Here is an 18,490-nt window from a genome sequence, read left to right on the forward strand (position 1 = left end):
TTGGCCGCGCGCGCCTCCGCCCTCGGCCTCGCACTTCCTGGCGGAGCCATGGCCGCGCACCCGGCCGGCCCACGGGCTCCGACGCCCGGGCCCCGCCGCCCCGCCCGCCCGGCCCCGCCGCTCGGAATCCCCGCGCCGCGCCCGTAGCGCGCCCTCCCAGGTGGGTCTCCGCGCGCGCCCCGCTCCTGCCCGGGCCGAGAGCCGCGCGCCGTCCGGGGACCGGGGCCGGGGCGGGGGGGTGGGCCTGCCTCGGGAGGGTCCCCGGCCCCGCGAGCTGCGACCCGGTTCCGCCCCCGGGATCTCTTTGTGCTCGGGGGGTGGACCGCGGGGCCGGGGGCGAGCGGAGGGGCCGCCAAGGGGCCGGGGTGGGGGGTGGAGAGGGGGCCGCCGCCCCCTCAGGTGAGACAGGTGCGGCCTGTGCGGCCGGCCCGCGCGGCCCAGGTGAGTGACTGTCCTCGCGTCCCGCCGCGGGCGCCAGCCCCGGGCGCAACCCAGCTCCGCCTCCTCGCAGCCGGCTCGAGCCCGCCCGGGCGGCCGTTGTGCCGACGGTTCCGCCAGGGGGTGCTGGGTCCGAGCGAGCGACAGAGGCGTCCCCGGAGACCCTGCGGGCGAGACCCGGGATGGGTGGGTGCCGGCGGGCGTCCGCGTCCACCTCCACGACGCTGTTTCCCCGAGCGCTGCGGTCGGGCACGTTCAGGGTCGAAACCCGGGGAAGGAGCCGGGAGAGGAGGCTCCGTGGGGACCCTCCCGTCCGGACGCGGCCTCGGTTCCCGTGTTTACTAAAAGACCTTTTACGCCTCACTGGGGATCGCCACCGTCCCTGCGTGTGGCCTTGACCCCTCACCTGCTTGCAGAAAGCACAGGAGGCAGCTAATATCCACGCTCCTGTAGCAGTGAGCTCCAGACCACTTTCCCGCAGACAAAAGGGAGCCTCCACAAGGGGATACTCTCTTTAGAAATCTTGGCCTAGAAAAGAAAGCTCTTAGCACTAAAGGCAGACCTGAGCCCTGGCTGGCTGCCTGCGGTGGTGCAGACTGTCTGCTGTGTGACCTTGGGCGGGGCCGCACGGCCACCTGAGCCTGGGTGTCAGAAACGATGGTGGCACCTGTCTCAGAGGATGAAGGTGAAACAAGGAAGTCAGGGGTGAGCAGTAGGTTGGATGTTGGTGTCCTTCTCTTCCGTCTCTGAGCCCCCCAGCATCCTAGGAGCAGACAGAAAGGACAGGGGTGGGGACAGCTGGTCTTTGTCACAAAATTGCTAGTTTGTCGAGAGAAATCTCGTTGTCCCTTCCTTCCCCCCAGGGAGCTGGCAGGGTGGACCGTGCCTGGATTTGTCCCCCCATCCTCCGTGGGAGCGCTGGAGCCCCCTCTGTGTGTCCCTGATTATTTTGACACAGAGCTGACTCCTTGTCACGTTGTTCCTTTTTAGCAAAGGCTGTGTGTTCAGTAGGTAACAGATTGACTCTTTTCAACTCCGCTAGCAGCGGGAAGAATTCCTCCTTAAATCCTCAGTCCCAGTATGCGACTTGTGCCCATATTGCTAGCTTAATCCTTCCTCTGTGTGCCCCCCATCCTCCAAGGTCCCCCAAAGCCCGGCTCTGTGCTGTCAGTGGGTTGCTTGACTTTTCAAAGCTGGAAGAAACCTTAACATCCCCTGATGCACCAGCCCAGTCCGTAGATTCAACCATGAAGTCTACAGAAGTTAAGTTGCTTGGTCAAGTTTATCCTGCATGTTCCAGCCAGGGCATGGGCTCCCCCTGCAGAGGTTTCCTGCCTGTGGGCATTTTTTTAATGGTCAAGTGAAATAGCCCAGGGATTGAGAGCAGGAAAGCCTCCTTAGGTCTGCTTCTTCCTGTGTGTGACGCTGGGCAAGTTACTTCCCCTCACTGCCGTCAGCTTCTTCCTTTATAAACTGAGGGTAGTAATAGAGCTGTCCTGGTGGGCTTGTTGTGGGGATTAAATCAGTGAGACACAGGAAACACTTAAGACAGTGCCTGTGTCTAGAACGTATTTTATCCTTGGTAGTCGTCACTGCATCATATCCTTAACTTCATGAAATTTTAAAAGTATGAGATTTTTAAAGATTAGGCCACGTTCAACCAGGCATCCCAGTGAAGGGCCCATGTCTGTCCCGTTTTGAAGCCGGACAGACTCAGGTTTGATTCCCAGCCATTCACTAGCTTTGTGACCTTGAGCTCAATATCCTCATCGATAAAATGGGTTAAGTGACATCAGCCCAGCCAGATAGTTGTGGGAGTTTAATGAGATAGCACATGTCAGCTTGGTTCCAGGGTCATAGTCTGGGTTCTGAAATGATAACTTGTCATTATAATCTTGATCTCTCGAAAAGGCCTAATTCAGCTCAAGCATCCAAAGGTAGGTACTTGTAGGAGGTGGGCTAAAAGACGTGATGAGGTGAAAAAGGAACACTTACTAAATGTTCTATCTGATTCTAACCCTCTGATTTTTCCAGCTCTCGGAGTAAGGGAGTTCTTTGTAGTACAGTTTTTTCTCCCTCTTTCCTCCATGTGACTGTTTCGCTCTTGCTGTCACTGATACCTGCCAGCAGAGCCTGCGATTCATGAATGACCTCGAGTTATTACTACACGCTCAGAAGTCCTGTTCTTGTCGCAGGGCTGCGATCTTGTTTATGATGGAGGGAAGCCGGCAGACGCGAGTGTCTCGGCCGTCCAAGATCAGCGAATCCTCAAAGGTCTGTGAATGGGTCGCTCACCGCCTGTGCACATTGCCAAAGAAGCATGAGATTCTTCTGATGAGCTCGTTCTTATTGCGCAGACTGATTTTCTGTCCTTGGTGTCGGTGTTAATCTCCTTAACAATGACTAGAGGTGGCACAGGCAAGGAGTGGAAAAACCATAAAATCAGAGAGAGCAGGGGTTGGGGGGTGCGAGGGATGTTAGAAACACAACTTGACTCGTTTATCCCACACCTGGCATCTACAGGACAGGGTGGACGCCGTGGGATTTCTCTTTCCACTTGGGGCTCAAAAAATCCAAGGCTGTGTCCGTGGAGAAGCCAGTCCACAACCTTATAGTGGGGGCAACACTTTGTATACCTGGATGTTAAGGGCCCAGAGTCTTCCCCGGTCGTGACCTTCTGAGACCCTAGGAGCCAGTGAGGGTGGGTTCTTCATGGCGAGGCTACCTACCTGTGGCACACCGACTACATCAGACTCACCCTGGGAGACGGGGAGGGGGCAGGTGTCTCATGAGAAGTGCATATGCCCGGCCCCACCCCAGACCTGCTAAATTAAAATCTCAGAGCAGGACCTGCAAATCTGTACCTTTAGCAAACTCTTCAGGTGACTTGGAGCGGCCCCTTTCCCCACAGCTGCTGTAGATAAGGTTTGGGGGACCAGTTGGTGAGACAGTCCCAATTTACACCTGTCTCTTTATGAATATTAATAACACCCTTTTCTTTATTTATTTTTTATTTATTTTTTCGGCCGCATTGCAGCTTGTGGGATCTTAGTCTCCCGACCACGCATTGAACCCTGGCCCTCGGCAGTGAAAGTGCAGAGTCCTAACCGCTGGACCGCCAGGGAATTTTTTTAAAGTGTCCTTTTTTGAAGATTAAATGTCATGTTTACCATAGATCATGCATTCTCCATGGGGCTGATATTGCTTACAAGGAGATGAAATGGGTTCTTGGGGGTCTGGAAAGAATTTTACTCTTTTAAAGTATAAAGCTATACATATAATACACGCACAGATATATAGACTACATATTATGTGTTAAAATGACATGGCAAGCTATATAGGAAAAAAATATCTTAAAAGCAGACTGAAAAAAAGATGAAGAAATACGATTTTGGATAAAGGGAGTTCGGAGCAGCCTATAGATAAGAGGAGAAGAAGGGGGAACGAGGTTCGACAGGTGTGTAAAAAAGAAAAACGGGGTGTAATTTTCAGGGGAGGTTGGTCCTCCTGAGAAATGCTCTCGTGTTTCCATTTGAGTTGACTGAGAAGACTCTTGCCAAAGCTCGGCTTTATCTACTGTGAAACCCCAGAAGGGTCTTGCTGCTGACTCAAAGGGGCTTTGTCTGGGAGCTTGGCTGCAGAGACAGCGTAGCTTTCTAAGTTCGGCAGCACTAGAAATCTTTGTGTCTCCAAGCCAGATTCTGAGCTTGTCTCTCTCTGAATTGAAGCTTTTAGGAATAGGCTTCTCTGTCCCTTGGTTCATTGTATTTATGTTCCTAACTCTTTATATTTAAAAAGTGCCCAAATCATAATATACCCTTGATTTTCTAGACATTGAACACACCCAGATAAAGAACATTATCAAACCCTTCCAGCCCCTACAATCAAGACAGCCACTCACCCAGCTTCCAGCCCTGCAGTTTTGCCTGCCCTTGAACTTATATAAATGGAGTCGGGGTGGGTCCCCGGGGTGCCTGGCTCATTACTCTTGTCACCCTGCCTCTGAGGTTCGGCCTGGTTGCTGCATGTGCGGGTAGATCGTGCCCTTCTCGGAGCGGTGGAGTCTTCCATTGTGTGGCGGCCGCTGTTCATTTATCTGCTCTAAAATGTGTTGATCCACTTTGATGCTGAATTCTTTTTTATTTTTTAATTATTTATTTAGTTTGTTTATTTATTTATTTATTTGGCCATGCCACGCAGCTTGCAGGATCTTAGTTCCCTGACCAGGGATCGAACCCGTGCCCCCTGTAGTAGAATCACGGAGTCCTAACCACTGGACCGCCAGGGAAGTCCCTGAGTTCTTTCCTAATATAAGATACCCCATACCTGCTTTCCGCCCAGTGTTAGATCCTGAGTTTCTTCACCTGATTAAGGTGCTAAAGTAAGAAACAAAGGAATGAACAGGTTAATACCACTGGAGAATGTTGCAGGTCGGAGTTTCTAAATTATATGGAATGTTGCAACTCAGTTACTGATGCCAGTTTAACGTTGGGAAGTCACGTTTGTCTGTTTTTAGTTCTGCTCTCTGCTGCTGTACTAAATAAGCAGAAACGGGCTGTAGTTAAGACCCAGGTAAAGAATTAAACGTGCCCACTTAGCCTGGAGACCCAGCTGTAGAAACAGTGGCCGCTGGCTCGCTGCAGCAGGTGGCTCCCCTGGTAGCTGTCATCTGGGGCTCTCCCCAGTCCCCGCCCCTCCCCAGGGCTGTTTCCCTTTTCACGCGGTAGCCTGGGGGCGTGTGTGCCCCTTTTTAAGCGGGGTAATTCCAGCACCCTCACCAGCTTGGAAACAACCAGGAGCCCGGGGTGGGCTGACAGCCCACCTGATGCCCCTCACTTGCTTCTCTAGGACACTAGCCTTCTCTATTACTCGGTAGCTTGCCGCTGTAGTGCCTTTTTCATTGCCTTCAGTCCGCACCCAAGAGGGGCCCCAAGCCAATATGTGTTGAAGCCCAGACCAGGCCAGCCTGGCTCTCTCTGAATAACCAGGATAGAGGGAGATACCTGTGTATCTGGACCTTCAGGAAACCATCCTGTAATGTAAGGTAGGAGAGCTTGGCTCTGTAAACTGGGAAGGGAAGGAAGCTTTAGGGAACGTCTGTTTGGTACCCTTAGAATGTGAGGACATTGCCCAAGACTGTTGCACAGACAGAGCGATTGATGTGGGAATTGGCCCGGGAAATAAAGTGCCCCAATTACTAATGCATCGGAGGTGGTAAGGAGCAGATTTGGAAGGGAAGAAAAAACCACCCCCCTGCTGTAGGACACATGTTGAGAAGTAACCCAGAAGGACCTGTGCACCAGTCACCCAGCTGCTCACACCTGCTGAGCCCTCACCCACCTGTCTTCCTTTCCACCACCACTTCCCCTCAGGCTTAATGCCCGCCCCGCCCCTTCCCCCAATCGTCCCTGAATCGCCCTGCTACCTAGTTGGTATTTCTGAATGGTCTGTTTTTCCATATGTTGAATTTTCTTGTTGTTTTTATAGGGAATAAATAAAGCAGTGTGAAATATCCTGATTAGTTCTTCCGGGGTATAGAAACCATTGTCTGGGTCTGATTTTTCTTTGCATCTTCAAAAGCCCAGGGCAGGCAGATAACAGTCAAGCAATGTCCACCGACCTGAATTTATTGAATTAATTCCTATTAACTATTCATATTAATAGATTCGTTAATTCCAGTGTAGCGTGGTGATTAAAGGTTTGGGCTCTGGGATCAAACCTAGGTTCAAGTCCCAGCCCTGCCCCTCAGTCCCTGTGGGACTTTGGGCAAGTTCCTTAGTCTCTCTGAAGCTCACTTTTCCTCATCTGGAATAAGGGGGTTACAACTGACGTTCCGTTGGAGGGTTCCTGGGATGCTCAAATGAGAGTGTGCAGGCGAGTGCACAGTGTGGTCTGCGGCACATACAGCTCCCGAAAAAAGACAGCGTTCCTGCAGTTTACATACATTTTCTGGCAATGACTGTTGAAGCCGTGTTTCTGAAAGTAAGATTCCCCTGAAAGTAAGAGCACGTTAGTCTGGATATATTGCAGAGTCTCTGGGACCCTCTAGCTCCCTGGACTGGTCTCTGTAGCATAAATGTCGGCACCGCGACTCCGTGGGAACTGACGGTCACAGCTGCTGACTTTGCTTCCGCTGTCCTAGGGCCAGCTCTGTGCTATGTTCTGGCTCATGACCCCTCCCCCGCACCAAACCTGGGGGAGACCAGGAGCCGAGGCTCAGAGGCTTCTCGTGACTCACCCAGGTCACACAGCTGCAGAGCAGTGGAGCTGGGGTTCCACCAGCTTCTGTCCGACTTGAGAGGCCACACCCCAGGCAACTTCACCCTCCCGATAGGACAGCGTTTTCGAACCTATGTGCCGTGACCCACACACACTAAGAAGGAAAGAGAGACAGGGAAGGAAGGAAACTTTGGGGAATTCTGTTTACAAAGAAGGAGGAGAGAGGGAAAACGAAACAAAGGGAAAAAGAAAGATTGAGTTAAAATTTTTATTTGTAAAGAAGGGAAGAAAGGAAATATACAAACACATATGCACACATACAGGGAAACACCCTGACTTTCTGCGAGGTGCTCTGACACCTTGTTGCCTGTTCTCTCATTCCACTGTATGTCAGTGCTGGTCGCGTAGCGCTAGCTGGGCCCCTGCGGTGTGGGGGCGGGTTGGCGGCCCCCTCCCCTCCTGACGCGCGCTCTCCACCGCCACCGCAGGCGTACCGCTGGGCCGACCACTCAAGCACTGTGCTGCAGCGGCTGAACGAGCAGCGCCTGTGCGGCCTCTTCTGCGACGTGGTCCTGGTGGCCGACGAGCAGCGCGTGCCAGCCCACCGCAACCTGCTGGCAGTGTGCAGTGACTACTTCAACTCCATGTTCACCCTCGGCATGCGCGAGGCCTTCCAGAAGGAGGTGGAGCTGATCGGCGCCTCCTACGTCGGGCTTAAGGCCGTGGTGGACTTCCTGTACGGCGGGGAGCTGGTGCTGGACGGTGGCAACATCGACTACGTCCTGGAGACGGCCCACCTGCTGCAGATCTGGACGGTGGTGGACTTCTGCTGCGAGTACCTGGAGCAGGAGGTGAGCGAGGACAATTACCTGTACCTGCAGAAGCTGGCCTCCATCTACAGCCTCAGGCGGCTGGACGCCTTCCTCGACGGCTTCATCCTCAGCCGCTTCGGCACGCTGTCCTTCACGCCCGGCTTCCTGCAGAACGTCTCCGTGCAGAAGCTGTGCGCCTACCTGGGCAGCAGCCAGGTGCAGCGGGAGTGCGAGCATGACCTGCTGCAGGCGGCCCTGCAGTGGCTGACGCAGCGGCCCGAGCGCGAGGCCCACGCCTACCAGGTGCTGGAGAACATCCACTTCCCGCTCATCCCCAAGAACGACCTGCTGCACCGCGTCAAGCCGGCCGTGTGCTCACTGCTGCCCCGCGAGGCCAACTGCGAGGGCTTCATCGAGGAGGCCGTGCGCTACCACAATAGCCTGGCGGCCCAGCCGGTCATGCAGACCAAGCGCACGGCCCTCCGCACCACCCAGGAGTGCCTGCTGTTTGTGGGCGGCGAGGTCTCCGAGCGGTGTCTGGAGCTCAGCGACGACACCTGCTACTTGGACGCCCAGAGCGAGCAGTGGGTCAAGGAGACGCCCCTGCCGGCCCGGCGGAGCCACCACTGCGTCGCCGTGCTGGGGGGGTTCATCTTCATCGCTGGCGGCAGCTTCTCGCGGGACAACGGAGGGGATGCGGCATCCAATCTTCTTTATAGGTATGACCCCCGCTGTAAACAGTGGATCAAGGTGAGATTAAAGCCAGATTATTTCTTTACTCTTGAGGACTTGATCTCCTTAACCTTAGCCTTGACTGCCCCCCACCCCCTTCTCTCGGGCCTTGACCACCACCCTGCTTCTGAATGAGGTGTGACGATAAAGTGACAAGCCACATCATTCCACCACCACCCCGGTTGGGGGCGGTGAGGGCCGACTGGCCACCCTCTGCAGGGACGGTCGGTGTCCAGAGCATCGCTGTGCAGTAGAACTTTCTTCACCGACAGAACCGTTCTTCATCTGTGCCGTCCGATATGGTAGCCGCCAGCTGCGTGTGGCAGTTGAGCGCTTGAAATGTGGCCCGTGGGGCTGAAGAACTGAGTTTTCCATTTTATTTCATTATCACTAATTTACATCTGAGTGTAAATGGCCACAGGAGGCTAGTGGCTACCATATTGGATGACACCGGTCTGGAAGATTGACCCAGGGTTCTGACAACCTCCCCGTGTCTCAGAGTCTCCGCTGAGTTCCTCTTTGGGGCAGGTTTGGAGCTGATCAAGGGGGCCACGAAGGCTCACACCTGCTGGGAGTCGTGGCCCTTCGGCAGGTGTGCCAGCCGATTCCAGGACAGGCCTGGGTCTTGATGTCAGACCCAGCTTCGCGCCCCAACTTGGCTAGATGGTAGCTGGGGGTTTCAGACCGGGTCCTTGCCCACTCCAAATTTCAGCTTCTCCCTTTGGAAACGGGTGGGGGGATGCTGACCTTCCAGAGTCGGTGGTTGTAGCTCACGTTGATGGGCACATGTGCTCCTTTCCCCCCAAGAACCAGATGGCCACCCGTGAAAGTCTGTCTCAATCTTTATACTCACACCTCAGTCTTCTTACTTAACTCGGTGCTTTTCTGAGCTCAAGGCTCAGAAGGGACTTGGGTGACCTTTTGATTTTATTCTCAAAACTCTAAAACCAAGGTGTAAGTCTTGCACTTGCAGTAGAAGGAGGCTTGCAGCTTTGAAGCCCGTCCTCCAAACCTTCATCGCGGTCGCAGCCTGACATGGGCTCCTGCAGGACCATGTTCATTCATGTGTTCTGCTTGGATGATTTAGAAAAGAAAGAGAAAGACTTGGGTCTTCCATTGCTAATTTTCTGTGGAGCACCACTTTCTGCCCATCAACACGGATGAGAATCAGCATTAAGTTTTAAAATACCTGATTGTGGGGGGGTGAGGGGAAAGATGAACTTTTATTTCAGGAAACCACTACATTAGCAGTTCTGACCTGTGTGTGCTGCAGAATTCCAGTCCACAAGGTCGGCCACGTGGCCAGACAGGTTTGGGGAAGTGAATTCTCCGTCCCCCTCTTGGGGATTCACAAGGTCTCGAGGGTCCTGGGGGCCCTGAGAAATCCCGCCTACAGAGCCCCCCTTTCTTCAGGTGTGGCTCCCCTCCCCAGGCTCATGTGGCCACCACCTCACCTTCCGGGGCTGTGCCTTTCATGGAGCATGTTTGGGGATGCGGTGCTGGATGTTGACGCTGACTCGAGTTTGGGGAAGGGAAGGTACAGGTGTCTCGCCTCCGCAGGTGGCCTCCATGAACCAGCGCCGCGTGGATTTCTACTTGGCCTCCATCGAAGACATGCTGGTGGCCGTCGGCGGCCGGAATGAGAATGGAGCTCTCTCGTCGGTAGAGACCTACAGTCCCAAGACCGACTCCTGGTCCTATGTGGCCGGCTTGCCAAGGTGATTGGGGTTTTGTGGCAGACCCTACAGACGTGGAGGCTTTGGGGTTACAGTTGAGCCCACCTCCCTTTCTGGATACTTTGGCCTTCCAATTCCAGGAAGAATCTCCTGGCTTGTAAAAACAGCGTGGGGAGCAGAGGGCATGGTTGTCAGGGTGCCTGTTCTGGGCCGTCGGAGTGCAAGTGTCAGCTCTGCCACTGAGACAAACATCCCTCTGTCTCTGAATCTCTTCACTTCCTGAGTTTCGGGGAAATGAGTGCTGAGTTCAGAGAGAGAGAGATTTACTGCAAATCCCTCTGACTTTGGGCAGGAGGAGTACAGAGGGTGAGGGTTCTCTATCCTCCATCTGACTCCAGCAAGTGTCTTCACCCCACACTCTCTCTTTTTCCTCCTCATCTCTAAAGGGGATGTGATGTCAGTACCACCCTGTCAGGGTGTCCACTCACTGCATTTGTTATTGTCACGGGCTTAGCAGAGGTGCCTGCCATTTATTTGAGCAGCTCCCTGTTGTAGAAGCTGCACGGCTCCTCCAGTCCCCGCCCCTCCCCCCCACCCCACAGTAACTACCACCTTCAGGTAAAGGTTCCAAGAAGCCGATGAAGTAACAGCTGGACACCTGTGGATAAGATGATTGGACAATCGTGATAGTAGCTGTTGATCACCATGTGCCAGCCTGGGCCATGTGCTTGATGTGATGAGTCCCTTGATATCCACAGTGATCCAGTGGGGTGGGTGATAACCCATGTCATTGATTACCCAAACCCGAATGACCGTGAACGGAGAGCTCAACCGTATAAATCCTGACCCTGTCCTAGGCAAACCAAGACCTGTGTTCTCCCAGGTTCAGGTCTTGTGTACCATCCCACTTTACAGATGGAGAAGTGAGACTTAATTACATAAGAGTATCTGCCACTGTCACTTTCTCTAGGCCAGCCGGGGTGGTTTGTGTACCTTAATTGCAACAACAACCCTATCGTTATTTTTTCTAAGTGGACCATCGATGCCCAGAGTTGGAATAAACGTAATCCATGATGCTGCCGTCATTAGGGCATGCATGCCCCACATTTGTTCCGTTTGTTTACTGATACCTTTTTTCATTCATTGACTTACTTGTATAATGAGACCTCCACGAACCCACAGCCCAACCCAAGAGTCGAAGACATTGCACGGTAGCCCACCTGCCTGGGACCCATTTGCCCCGTGTGCTCTTCTCCCATCCCTTTGCTTCCCGCCTCCAGCTAAGGAATCACCGTCCTGAATGTCGTGACGCCATTCCCTTTTTGTTCCACCTTTGTGTGCACTTTTTTTTGCTGTTGGTAATTTCTTCTTTGTCTTTATATAGATCTCATTTTTCAGAGCGATTTTAGGTGTAGAGAAAATTGAGCAGAAAGTACAGAGGTTGCCAAGCGCACCCAGCTTCCCCCGTTGCAGTAACTGGTACATTATTTCCAGCTAATGCACCAAAGTCGATACATTAGCTAAGCTCTCTAGTTTACATTAGGCTCCCTCTCTGGGTTGTGCATTCTGCGGGTTTTGACACGTGTGTGATGATGTGTATCCGTGATTACAGTGTGGTACAGAACAGTCCCAGTGCCCGAAGAATCCCTCAAGCTCCATCTTTTCTTCCCTCCCTGCTTCCCCTGAACCGCTGGTAGCCACTGATATTTACTGTCCCTTTAGGGCTGACTCTTCCAGACTGTCGTGTAACTGGAGCTGCACTGTGTTGCAGGCCCTGCTTGATGTGTGATGGGACCAGGGTCACACGTGTGCCTCAGTGGCGTAGCGTTTCTAGCCCTAATGAGACAGCTGCGGTCTTGTGATGATGCCTACTTCTCAGATGGGCAGAGAGAGGGCAGAGCTGCCCGTGTGTCACCTGCCCTGCTCCATCTGTCACCCCCTCCCATCCTCACCACCCCCTCAGAGGGCAGCTTGTCCCCACGTTGCCGAGGAGAAGACCGGGTCCCCGGCTCACAGAGGCCCAGCCTGTGCAGCACTGAGCTCCCGCTCTGTCTCTGTCGGTCCGTCCATCCATCTGTCTCTCCACAGGTTCACGTACGGCCACGCGGGCACCATCTACAAAGACTTCGTGTACATCTCAGGGGGCCACGACTACCAGATCGGCCCCTACCGCAAGAACCTGCTGTGCTACGACCACCGGACAGACGTGTGGGAAGAACGGCGGCCCATGACCACGGCGCGTGGCTGGCACAGCATGTGCAGCCTGGGGGACAGCATCTACTCCATCGGCGGCAGCGACGACAGCCTCGAGTCCATGGAGCGCTTCGACGTGCTGGGCGTGGAGGCCTACAGCCCGCAGTGCAACCAGTGGACCCGCGTGGCACCACTGCTGCACGCCAATAGCGAGTCGGGGGTGGCCGTGTGGGAGGGCCGCATCTACATCCTGGGCGGCTACAGCTGGGAGAACACGGCCTTCTCCAAGACGGTGCAGGTCTACGACCGCGAGAAGGACAAGTGGAGCAAGGGCACCGACCTGCCCAAGGCCATCGCCGGCGTGTCTGCCTGCGTGTGCGCCCTGAAGCCACGGCTGGAGGACAAGAAGAAGAAGGGCAAGGGCAAGAGGCCGCAGGACCGCGGCCAGTGACGCCGCCGCCACCGCCTACGGCGCGTCTGGAGACCAGCAGCCCCTTGGTAGAATCCCGGAACCATTATCAACGACTTAGCAGCTTTTTTTACTTTTATGATTCTTGGTATTTCTATGATATCACAGTAACCGATTAAATATTCTGTATGACTTGACATATTATCTTGCTTGAATAATTAAAGCGGGGCCCAGGCAGGAGCGACCCCTGTGTCTGTGCAGGGCTGCTTCCCACGTTGCGAACCCCCATGGGTGACCCCCCCGACGGTCCCCCAGAGAGCAACCAGGGCAGGGGTGACGCAGAAATTTTCCTATCGAAACGAAGGGCTGCGGTGGGACATTACGGATTCCCTAGTCCACGCCTCCGCAAACCCGGCTGAGCTTTGAAGAAAACGGGTTCCTGAGCCCCGCCTCAGAATTATCGAGTCTGAAACTACCAGGAGTGGTGTAGGGGAGCCTAGAAACTCCTTTAGCCGGTCCCTGGGACTACTGAGCGTCGGCCATGTTCGGAAATCATTGGCAAGGGCGACATGCCAGGTGGAGCACAGAGACCCATAGAGGGTGCCTGCGTGACCGAGAGCCACCAGCTCGCCGGCAGTCAGGCGAGCGGTGGGACTTCGCACCAGGGAGGTCTCCCCACTGGGATTTCTTGCTCAGATGACTGCTGCTTCTAAATAATCCTGTTTCTCCTGGTTGGTGGTCTTCCCGAATTCTAAAAGGGGATCGGTAATCAAGGAAGAACGGTGAAAAAGGGCGCCTTATTCTGTGATTTGTGCTCTCGTCTTTTTACTGTTTCTTTTTTCTGGAACCCGCTGTTTCTCACATTACGATGTACTGAGCCCCACAGATCTCCATTCATCACTCAGGAAAGAAAAAGGGAGCCCGCAGAATGTGCCATTGTTTTCTGTGACTCCAGCTCTGAGAAGCCACGGGAAGCTCCACACGAGTGAGTGAGGGCCCGTGGATCCCCAACAAGGGAAGTTTGTCCGAGCATCTCCCTCGACTCAGGCGCCAGATCCTGGTTGCGGCCGTCCGCTGCCGAGTAGTTGTGTGCTGGGCGCCAACTTCTTTAACAAGTCATGAGCTGTTTCCCCCTTCATTAAGTGACAGATGAAACAATGGGCAGGTCTCCTCCCCGGGGTTCAGCTCTCTCAGTCTATATAAGCTGTGAAAGTGGATTCCGCACCTCCTCGTGAGATGCGTGACCGGCCCGGCCCGGTTCCTGCAGTTACCGGAACTCACAACAGTAGCGTGTGCCGTTTGAGGAGAGTTCGAGACTCGTGCCCAAGCCGCTGTGTCACACCAGGACGATGGGCATACGGTGGGTTTTAATCACGAGCCAAGGGAGGCCTTAGTGATCTATACTGAGGCGCAGATCTGACTGCGGAGACGAGAACACTTCCAGATGCATCGTTAACACTGCTATTAGAATGGGAATCTCAGTTCACTTCTTCTTCCCTTTTTTGTCTCTTTACTACACTTCCTTTCCTTTCTCTCAAAGGTTTACTGTGATTTTGATCGGCCTCTTTCTCTAGTAACCGGGAGAGCTGAGAGCCACTTGCGAGTTGAAAGCTTCGGCACCCAAACGATTGCCCCCTCTCGTGAGACGGGCGACCTGTCTGCATATTTAGCTGGTTCCCTGCCTGTGGAAGTCGCTAAAGGCTTCCAGACTCCTGAGAGGTTCTGCAAGGCATACAAACAGTCAAACCAAAAAACTGTCCATCTTCCTGGAGCTCTTTAAAACAACATTTAGGTGTATTAAAGGCTCTGAGGAGTCCTGCATTAACTGCTAACCCTCCATCAACCCAGCATTTCCAAACTTCATTGAGCCCGAAACCCTTCTTTTACCTCAAACCTAGTCCAGCCCTCCTCGAAACATGTTTTGCAGAACTACTGCCAATTTTGGGATAAGCTTACCCCCTTCCTGTTCCAGGAAAGGTTTCATCATTTGAAGACCCTTTAGAAGGCACAGAACCTGTGGTCTGTTCTCCCCACCTCAGCCCAGGTCATGAGCAGAGAGGTGGTCGTTCAGTCAGAATCCAGGGGCAGGTTGGGCTGAGCACACGGAACGGCCATGCGTGCTTTGGGGAGTGGGGAAGGCCTTGACCTTGGGAAGCGGACAGGCACGAATTTTTAGCCTAAGCCAGCTGTTGTGTTTTTGACTTCCAGGACGTGTCCCAGGATAAGGGTGCAGTGCTGGCCTCTATTCTGATTTTCTTGTGCCTTGCGGGTTAACATACCATGTCCTGCACCGACTATTCTGTGGTGTCTCCCTTACCACTGTGAAGGATGTTTGTAATTTACACGCCTTGGAATCTAACATGATTGAGACGGTGAGTGTTCCTTTAAAGGTAGGGTTGACGAGGAAGTTTCCTTTTGGAGACGAACTTCAGATAATTGGCAGCGGCTCCACTGCGCTAAGAAAGGTTTTCGAGCTCACTGGCGTCCGTGGAGCGCAGGGTCCTGACCAGTGAGCTGCGCCTGCCTGGATGAGGGAGAGCAGAGTGGTGGGACTGTAGCAGGTCTCATCTGTCTGTGGTTTTAAGATGGACATCACCGTGCCGTGCAGTGCAGCTAAGATCGGAAGAAAATGGTTTGTAACCCAGGCGGGCAGAGCTTGGGGATGTACTTATGCAGGTGGCCATTAGAACTGCAAAACCACGATAGTGTGATTTCAAACCATGGTGATGCAGGCTTGGGTTCTCCTGGCTGCCATGTTGAGACAGAAACCGCAACTTTTGCCATGATTCTGTCAAACTCAGCGCTCCGAGCTGTTCTGCTAGAACTTTGACGATGTTTGGATCATCTTACTTTGATCTTTCAGAATGAGCCTGGTGGGCTTTTTTTCAGGTTCTGATTTTTTTCTTTTAAAGAACTAGAGTTTTAACTTCATATTAGTGGTAGGTTTTGAGTTTGATCCTCACCCAAGTTGGAACCCTGTTTGCTTAAGCAGAGTAGAAAAGCTGAAGAATCCTCGTTCCTTACAGTGGTCCTTCTGCTGTTTAAAATACACAGAGATTATCTCAGCACCTTGCTTGTGTGTATGGCTCAATTCGTATTTTCAACATCCTGCTGCTTCAGAAATCTAGAGTACCAGGTAGGACTCCTTCTAGATCTTGATCTGAGCAGAAAACCTCATGTGTGTATTTATATTCTGAATGCCCCTCCCCTTGACCCTGAATAAGTCGACCTGAATGATAGGAACCCCAGAAGCCAACCCTAAAGGGTGTTCAATTTGGGATGGGAACCCAAATGCCAAAGGGAAGTGGAGTCCCTCCCAGGTCCCACTCTGAGTTCAGGTGAGTTCACCTGTGGCTCAAAGTGCCTGGCCCCTAAGCCAGGAGTGACCTTTGGGTGATTTGCAGCCGTGGGGGAAGGGAAAGGACGGCACCCTGCCACCCCAACCCCCTTGTAGACTTAGCAGCCTCCGCCTCTTACCCTGGTCCTCCGTGGCACGTGGCTCTGCCAGCCACTTAGCTTTTGGCTCTCGGAACTTTTGGCTAGAATCTCAGACCACTGGTCCCAAACCTGGAGGGGCAGTTCCAGCCATGTGGCGTGGACATCCTTGCTGTCTCTCTGGAGATTCTGAGCATCTTCAGAGGGAAAGGGGGCAGAGTCCCCATCTCCAGGATAAACCTCTGAAATGTAGGGCAGCCCTCCAGGTGCTTAGAGAGCCTGCCCTGTGTGTCCGCCAAGCCTGGCAGTTTTTAAAGTTTTTTGAAATGTTTTGATACTTTTTGATACCATTTGCTAATAACCTTTTGTAGTTGCCTGCCGGGGTTCTCCACCTCCCCCCGACCCCTCGAGCTTGCGCTAGACAGCAGGCGTCCCCGGTTCAGCACCAGGGTCTCGCCCACCTCCTGTGGCTGTGACTCTCATCCGTGGCTGCGATCTGATACAAACTCTTGAATTGTGTAAGGGCACACGTGGCCCGGGAGTGTGACTGTCTTGGGCCCCCCAGCTGAGCAGAAGGGCAGTGCTTTATGATGAAGACACTCAACGCCCTGAGATGTTGTGCATTTCTTCCAAAGGTCCTACCTCAGCAGTGTGCAGAGTTGAAAAGATACCTGAGGGCTGATCCATATATCACCTGTCCAGTACAGGTCGTTCCTCAACCCAGGGCATGGCTGGGTCTTGATTCACTCCCGTCCACGCCTCCTTTTAAAGAGACATTTTAACATGAAATCCACAAAAGCTGTTAACAGTGAACCATCCTGCACTTTGCAGAGTGACTGCCCTTAGTTTTGGAGCTCGTTCATTTCTTTTTTTTTTTTTCCCCTTTTTACACGGGTAGAATTTGTGGCTTCGCAGGGTGTTTGGGGGTCTCAAGAAATTGTCTTTTGGTTGCCTTAGTTAAAAGAGTTGAATGAATGTACAAATTTTGGTGGTAGAGTGGGGCGGAGGAGAAGAACCCTCCCGTGTCAGTTTTCTTTGAGAAAAGGAACTCCACTTTTCAGAGTTACTTGAGCCGTCCTTACAGGTTTGCTTGCGATGGAAGGAAAAGTCCTTTGGACCCGCTGAAATCCATCATCACTACCAGCCCCCTTGCAAAATGAGTAAGATCTTTGATGATTAAGTATTGATAATTCACTGGGTATGTTCTGGCTACTAATGTTACCGAAATCTGTAATTACGTGTGTGCTCTTTTTTTTAATTTGTTGCTTTTGTATTTGTATGACACCCAAAGCTTTTCTGTGTCTTACCTCTTCTTTAATTAATTTTCTGCACGTTGATTTTTCCCCCCTCTGTTTTTAATTCCATAAAGAAGATTCGATTCTCACAACACATTAAACATGATTTGCCTGCTAGGGTCTGGCTTATTTTATAATTATATCCCTTAGTCTTGTGTGGGTATTGTAATAATCTTAAGTCCTATTTTCTCCGCCTAAATGAAAAAGGACCCCTTGCATGTTGAGCCCAGATATAATTTGGAAATTAACCAGACTGCCTTTCAGTGTCACGGCAGGCTGGGACGTTTCGATTCTGCTCTCACTGTGCTTCTAATTACTGTATTTTACCAGGAATTTCATTCAGATCCTTGATTGCAGCCCCAAGTCCTGTGACCGGAACTGAAACTATTTGCTTCAATTTGTGTCAGTTGGGGTAATTTGATAGGAAAAGAAAAACAGACAAGGAATGGGTTATGTTTATCAGAAAGACACAATAACATCTCTATAAGAACAGAGTCCCTTGACTGCCCTTGGGGCCCAAGAAGGGGAAGACGGCTCCCCTGCACGGCCACCGGCAAGCAGACAAGCCCAGTCACGGCCTCGGGCGTTTCTTCCCGCAGCGTTTGGCAATTCAGCTTTGGGTGGATGGTGGGAAGTACCTGCCGTGCATATCGCACGTGGAAACTGGATTCGAATTCGCCTGTGAGCCAGTGAGCTGCCCCAAACGGGACACCGGCTACCAGATGCTAAATTCGCCTGGATTCTTTCATTTCCAGAAGAATCTTAGGTTAGAAACGATACTCCTCCCCTTTTCCGGATAAAGCACCCAGAGCTCGAGCTAATTATCTTACCCAAGCGCAATTACCTTATCTCCGCAGCAGGTCCGCACTCATCTTGGTTTGGGTCTTCTTGGACAGAGAGCCTTAGATGAGGGCTTGGTCCTCCTGTTCCCAGGAACCCCAGTGAGACCAGGAAGGAGGAAAGGCTGCTCATCGGGTGCTTTATCTATGGCTGAGTAGGAGCCCCACCCCCACCCCCCACCCCCCCGCCGCCGCCGCCACGCCGTGGCTTGAAGCCATAGCATCAGTTATTTTTGTTGAGAAATCCGAGGGCTGCCTGCGCTCAGGTAAGCAGCGCTCACCTGGGTCTCACACAGTCCCGGCCAGGTGGCGGCTCCTGGAGGCTCACTGCCCCTCCCCCTCCTTCCTTTCCCTCTGCTCTGCTCCCCCTGCCCCTGCCCCATCCCACGGGTCTCTCTCTGGTCCCTCCAGGTGCTGGCCCTACCACATTTCTTACCTGGCA

General features: G+C 53.0%; 1 protein-coding gene across 4 annotated transcripts; it reads left to right on the top strand.

Annotated features, from left to right (window-relative positions):
• KLHL36 (kelch like family member 36) lies at nucleotides 1-17,326 on the top strand. Of its 4 annotated transcripts, none has more exons than XM_089903370.1 (5): nucleotides 1-160; nucleotides 2,569-2,712; nucleotides 7,146-8,219; nucleotides 9,762-9,919; nucleotides 11,966-17,326. In XM_089903370.1, the coding sequence occupies exons 2-5, from the start codon at nucleotides 2,581-2,583 to the stop codon at nucleotides 12,519-12,521; spliced, it is 1,920 nt and encodes a 639-aa protein (XP_089759496.1). In that variant the 5' UTR covers nucleotides 1-160; nucleotides 2,569-2,580; the 3' UTR covers nucleotides 12,522-17,326. The 4 variants fall into 4 exon arrangements, with proteins under 4 accessions (XP_089759496.1, XP_022438731.1, XP_089759495.1 ...); XM_022583023.2 differs by having other exon boundaries at nucleotides 2,634-2,712; XM_089903369.1 differs by having other exon boundaries at nucleotides 72-160; nucleotides 2,473-2,712.
• Nucleotides 17,327-18,490: the final 1,164 nt, after the last annotated feature.

The sequence above is a fragment of the Delphinapterus leucas genome, chromosome 20, assembly GCF_059928025.1.
Source record: "Delphinapterus leucas isolate spDelLeu-1000000601 "Yukka" chromosome 20, BTC_Dleu_Yukka2, whole genome shotgun sequence".
Taxonomy (NCBI): Eukaryota; Metazoa; Chordata; class Mammalia; order Artiodactyla; family Monodontidae; genus Delphinapterus; species Delphinapterus leucas.

Coding starts and splice junctions, on each gene's coding strand:
- KLHL36 (XM_089903370.1), top strand. CDS start 2,581: ATGAATGACCTCGAGTTATTACTACACGCTCAGAAGTCCTGTTCTTGT. Junction 8,220..9,761: donor GCTGTAAACAGTGGATCAAG/GTGAGATTAAAG, acceptor TCGCCTCCGCAG/GTGGCCTCCATGAACCAGCG. Junction 9,920..11,965: donor TATGTGGCCGGCTTGCCAAG/GTGATTGGGGTT, acceptor GTCTCTCCACAG/GTTCACGTACGGCCACGCGG.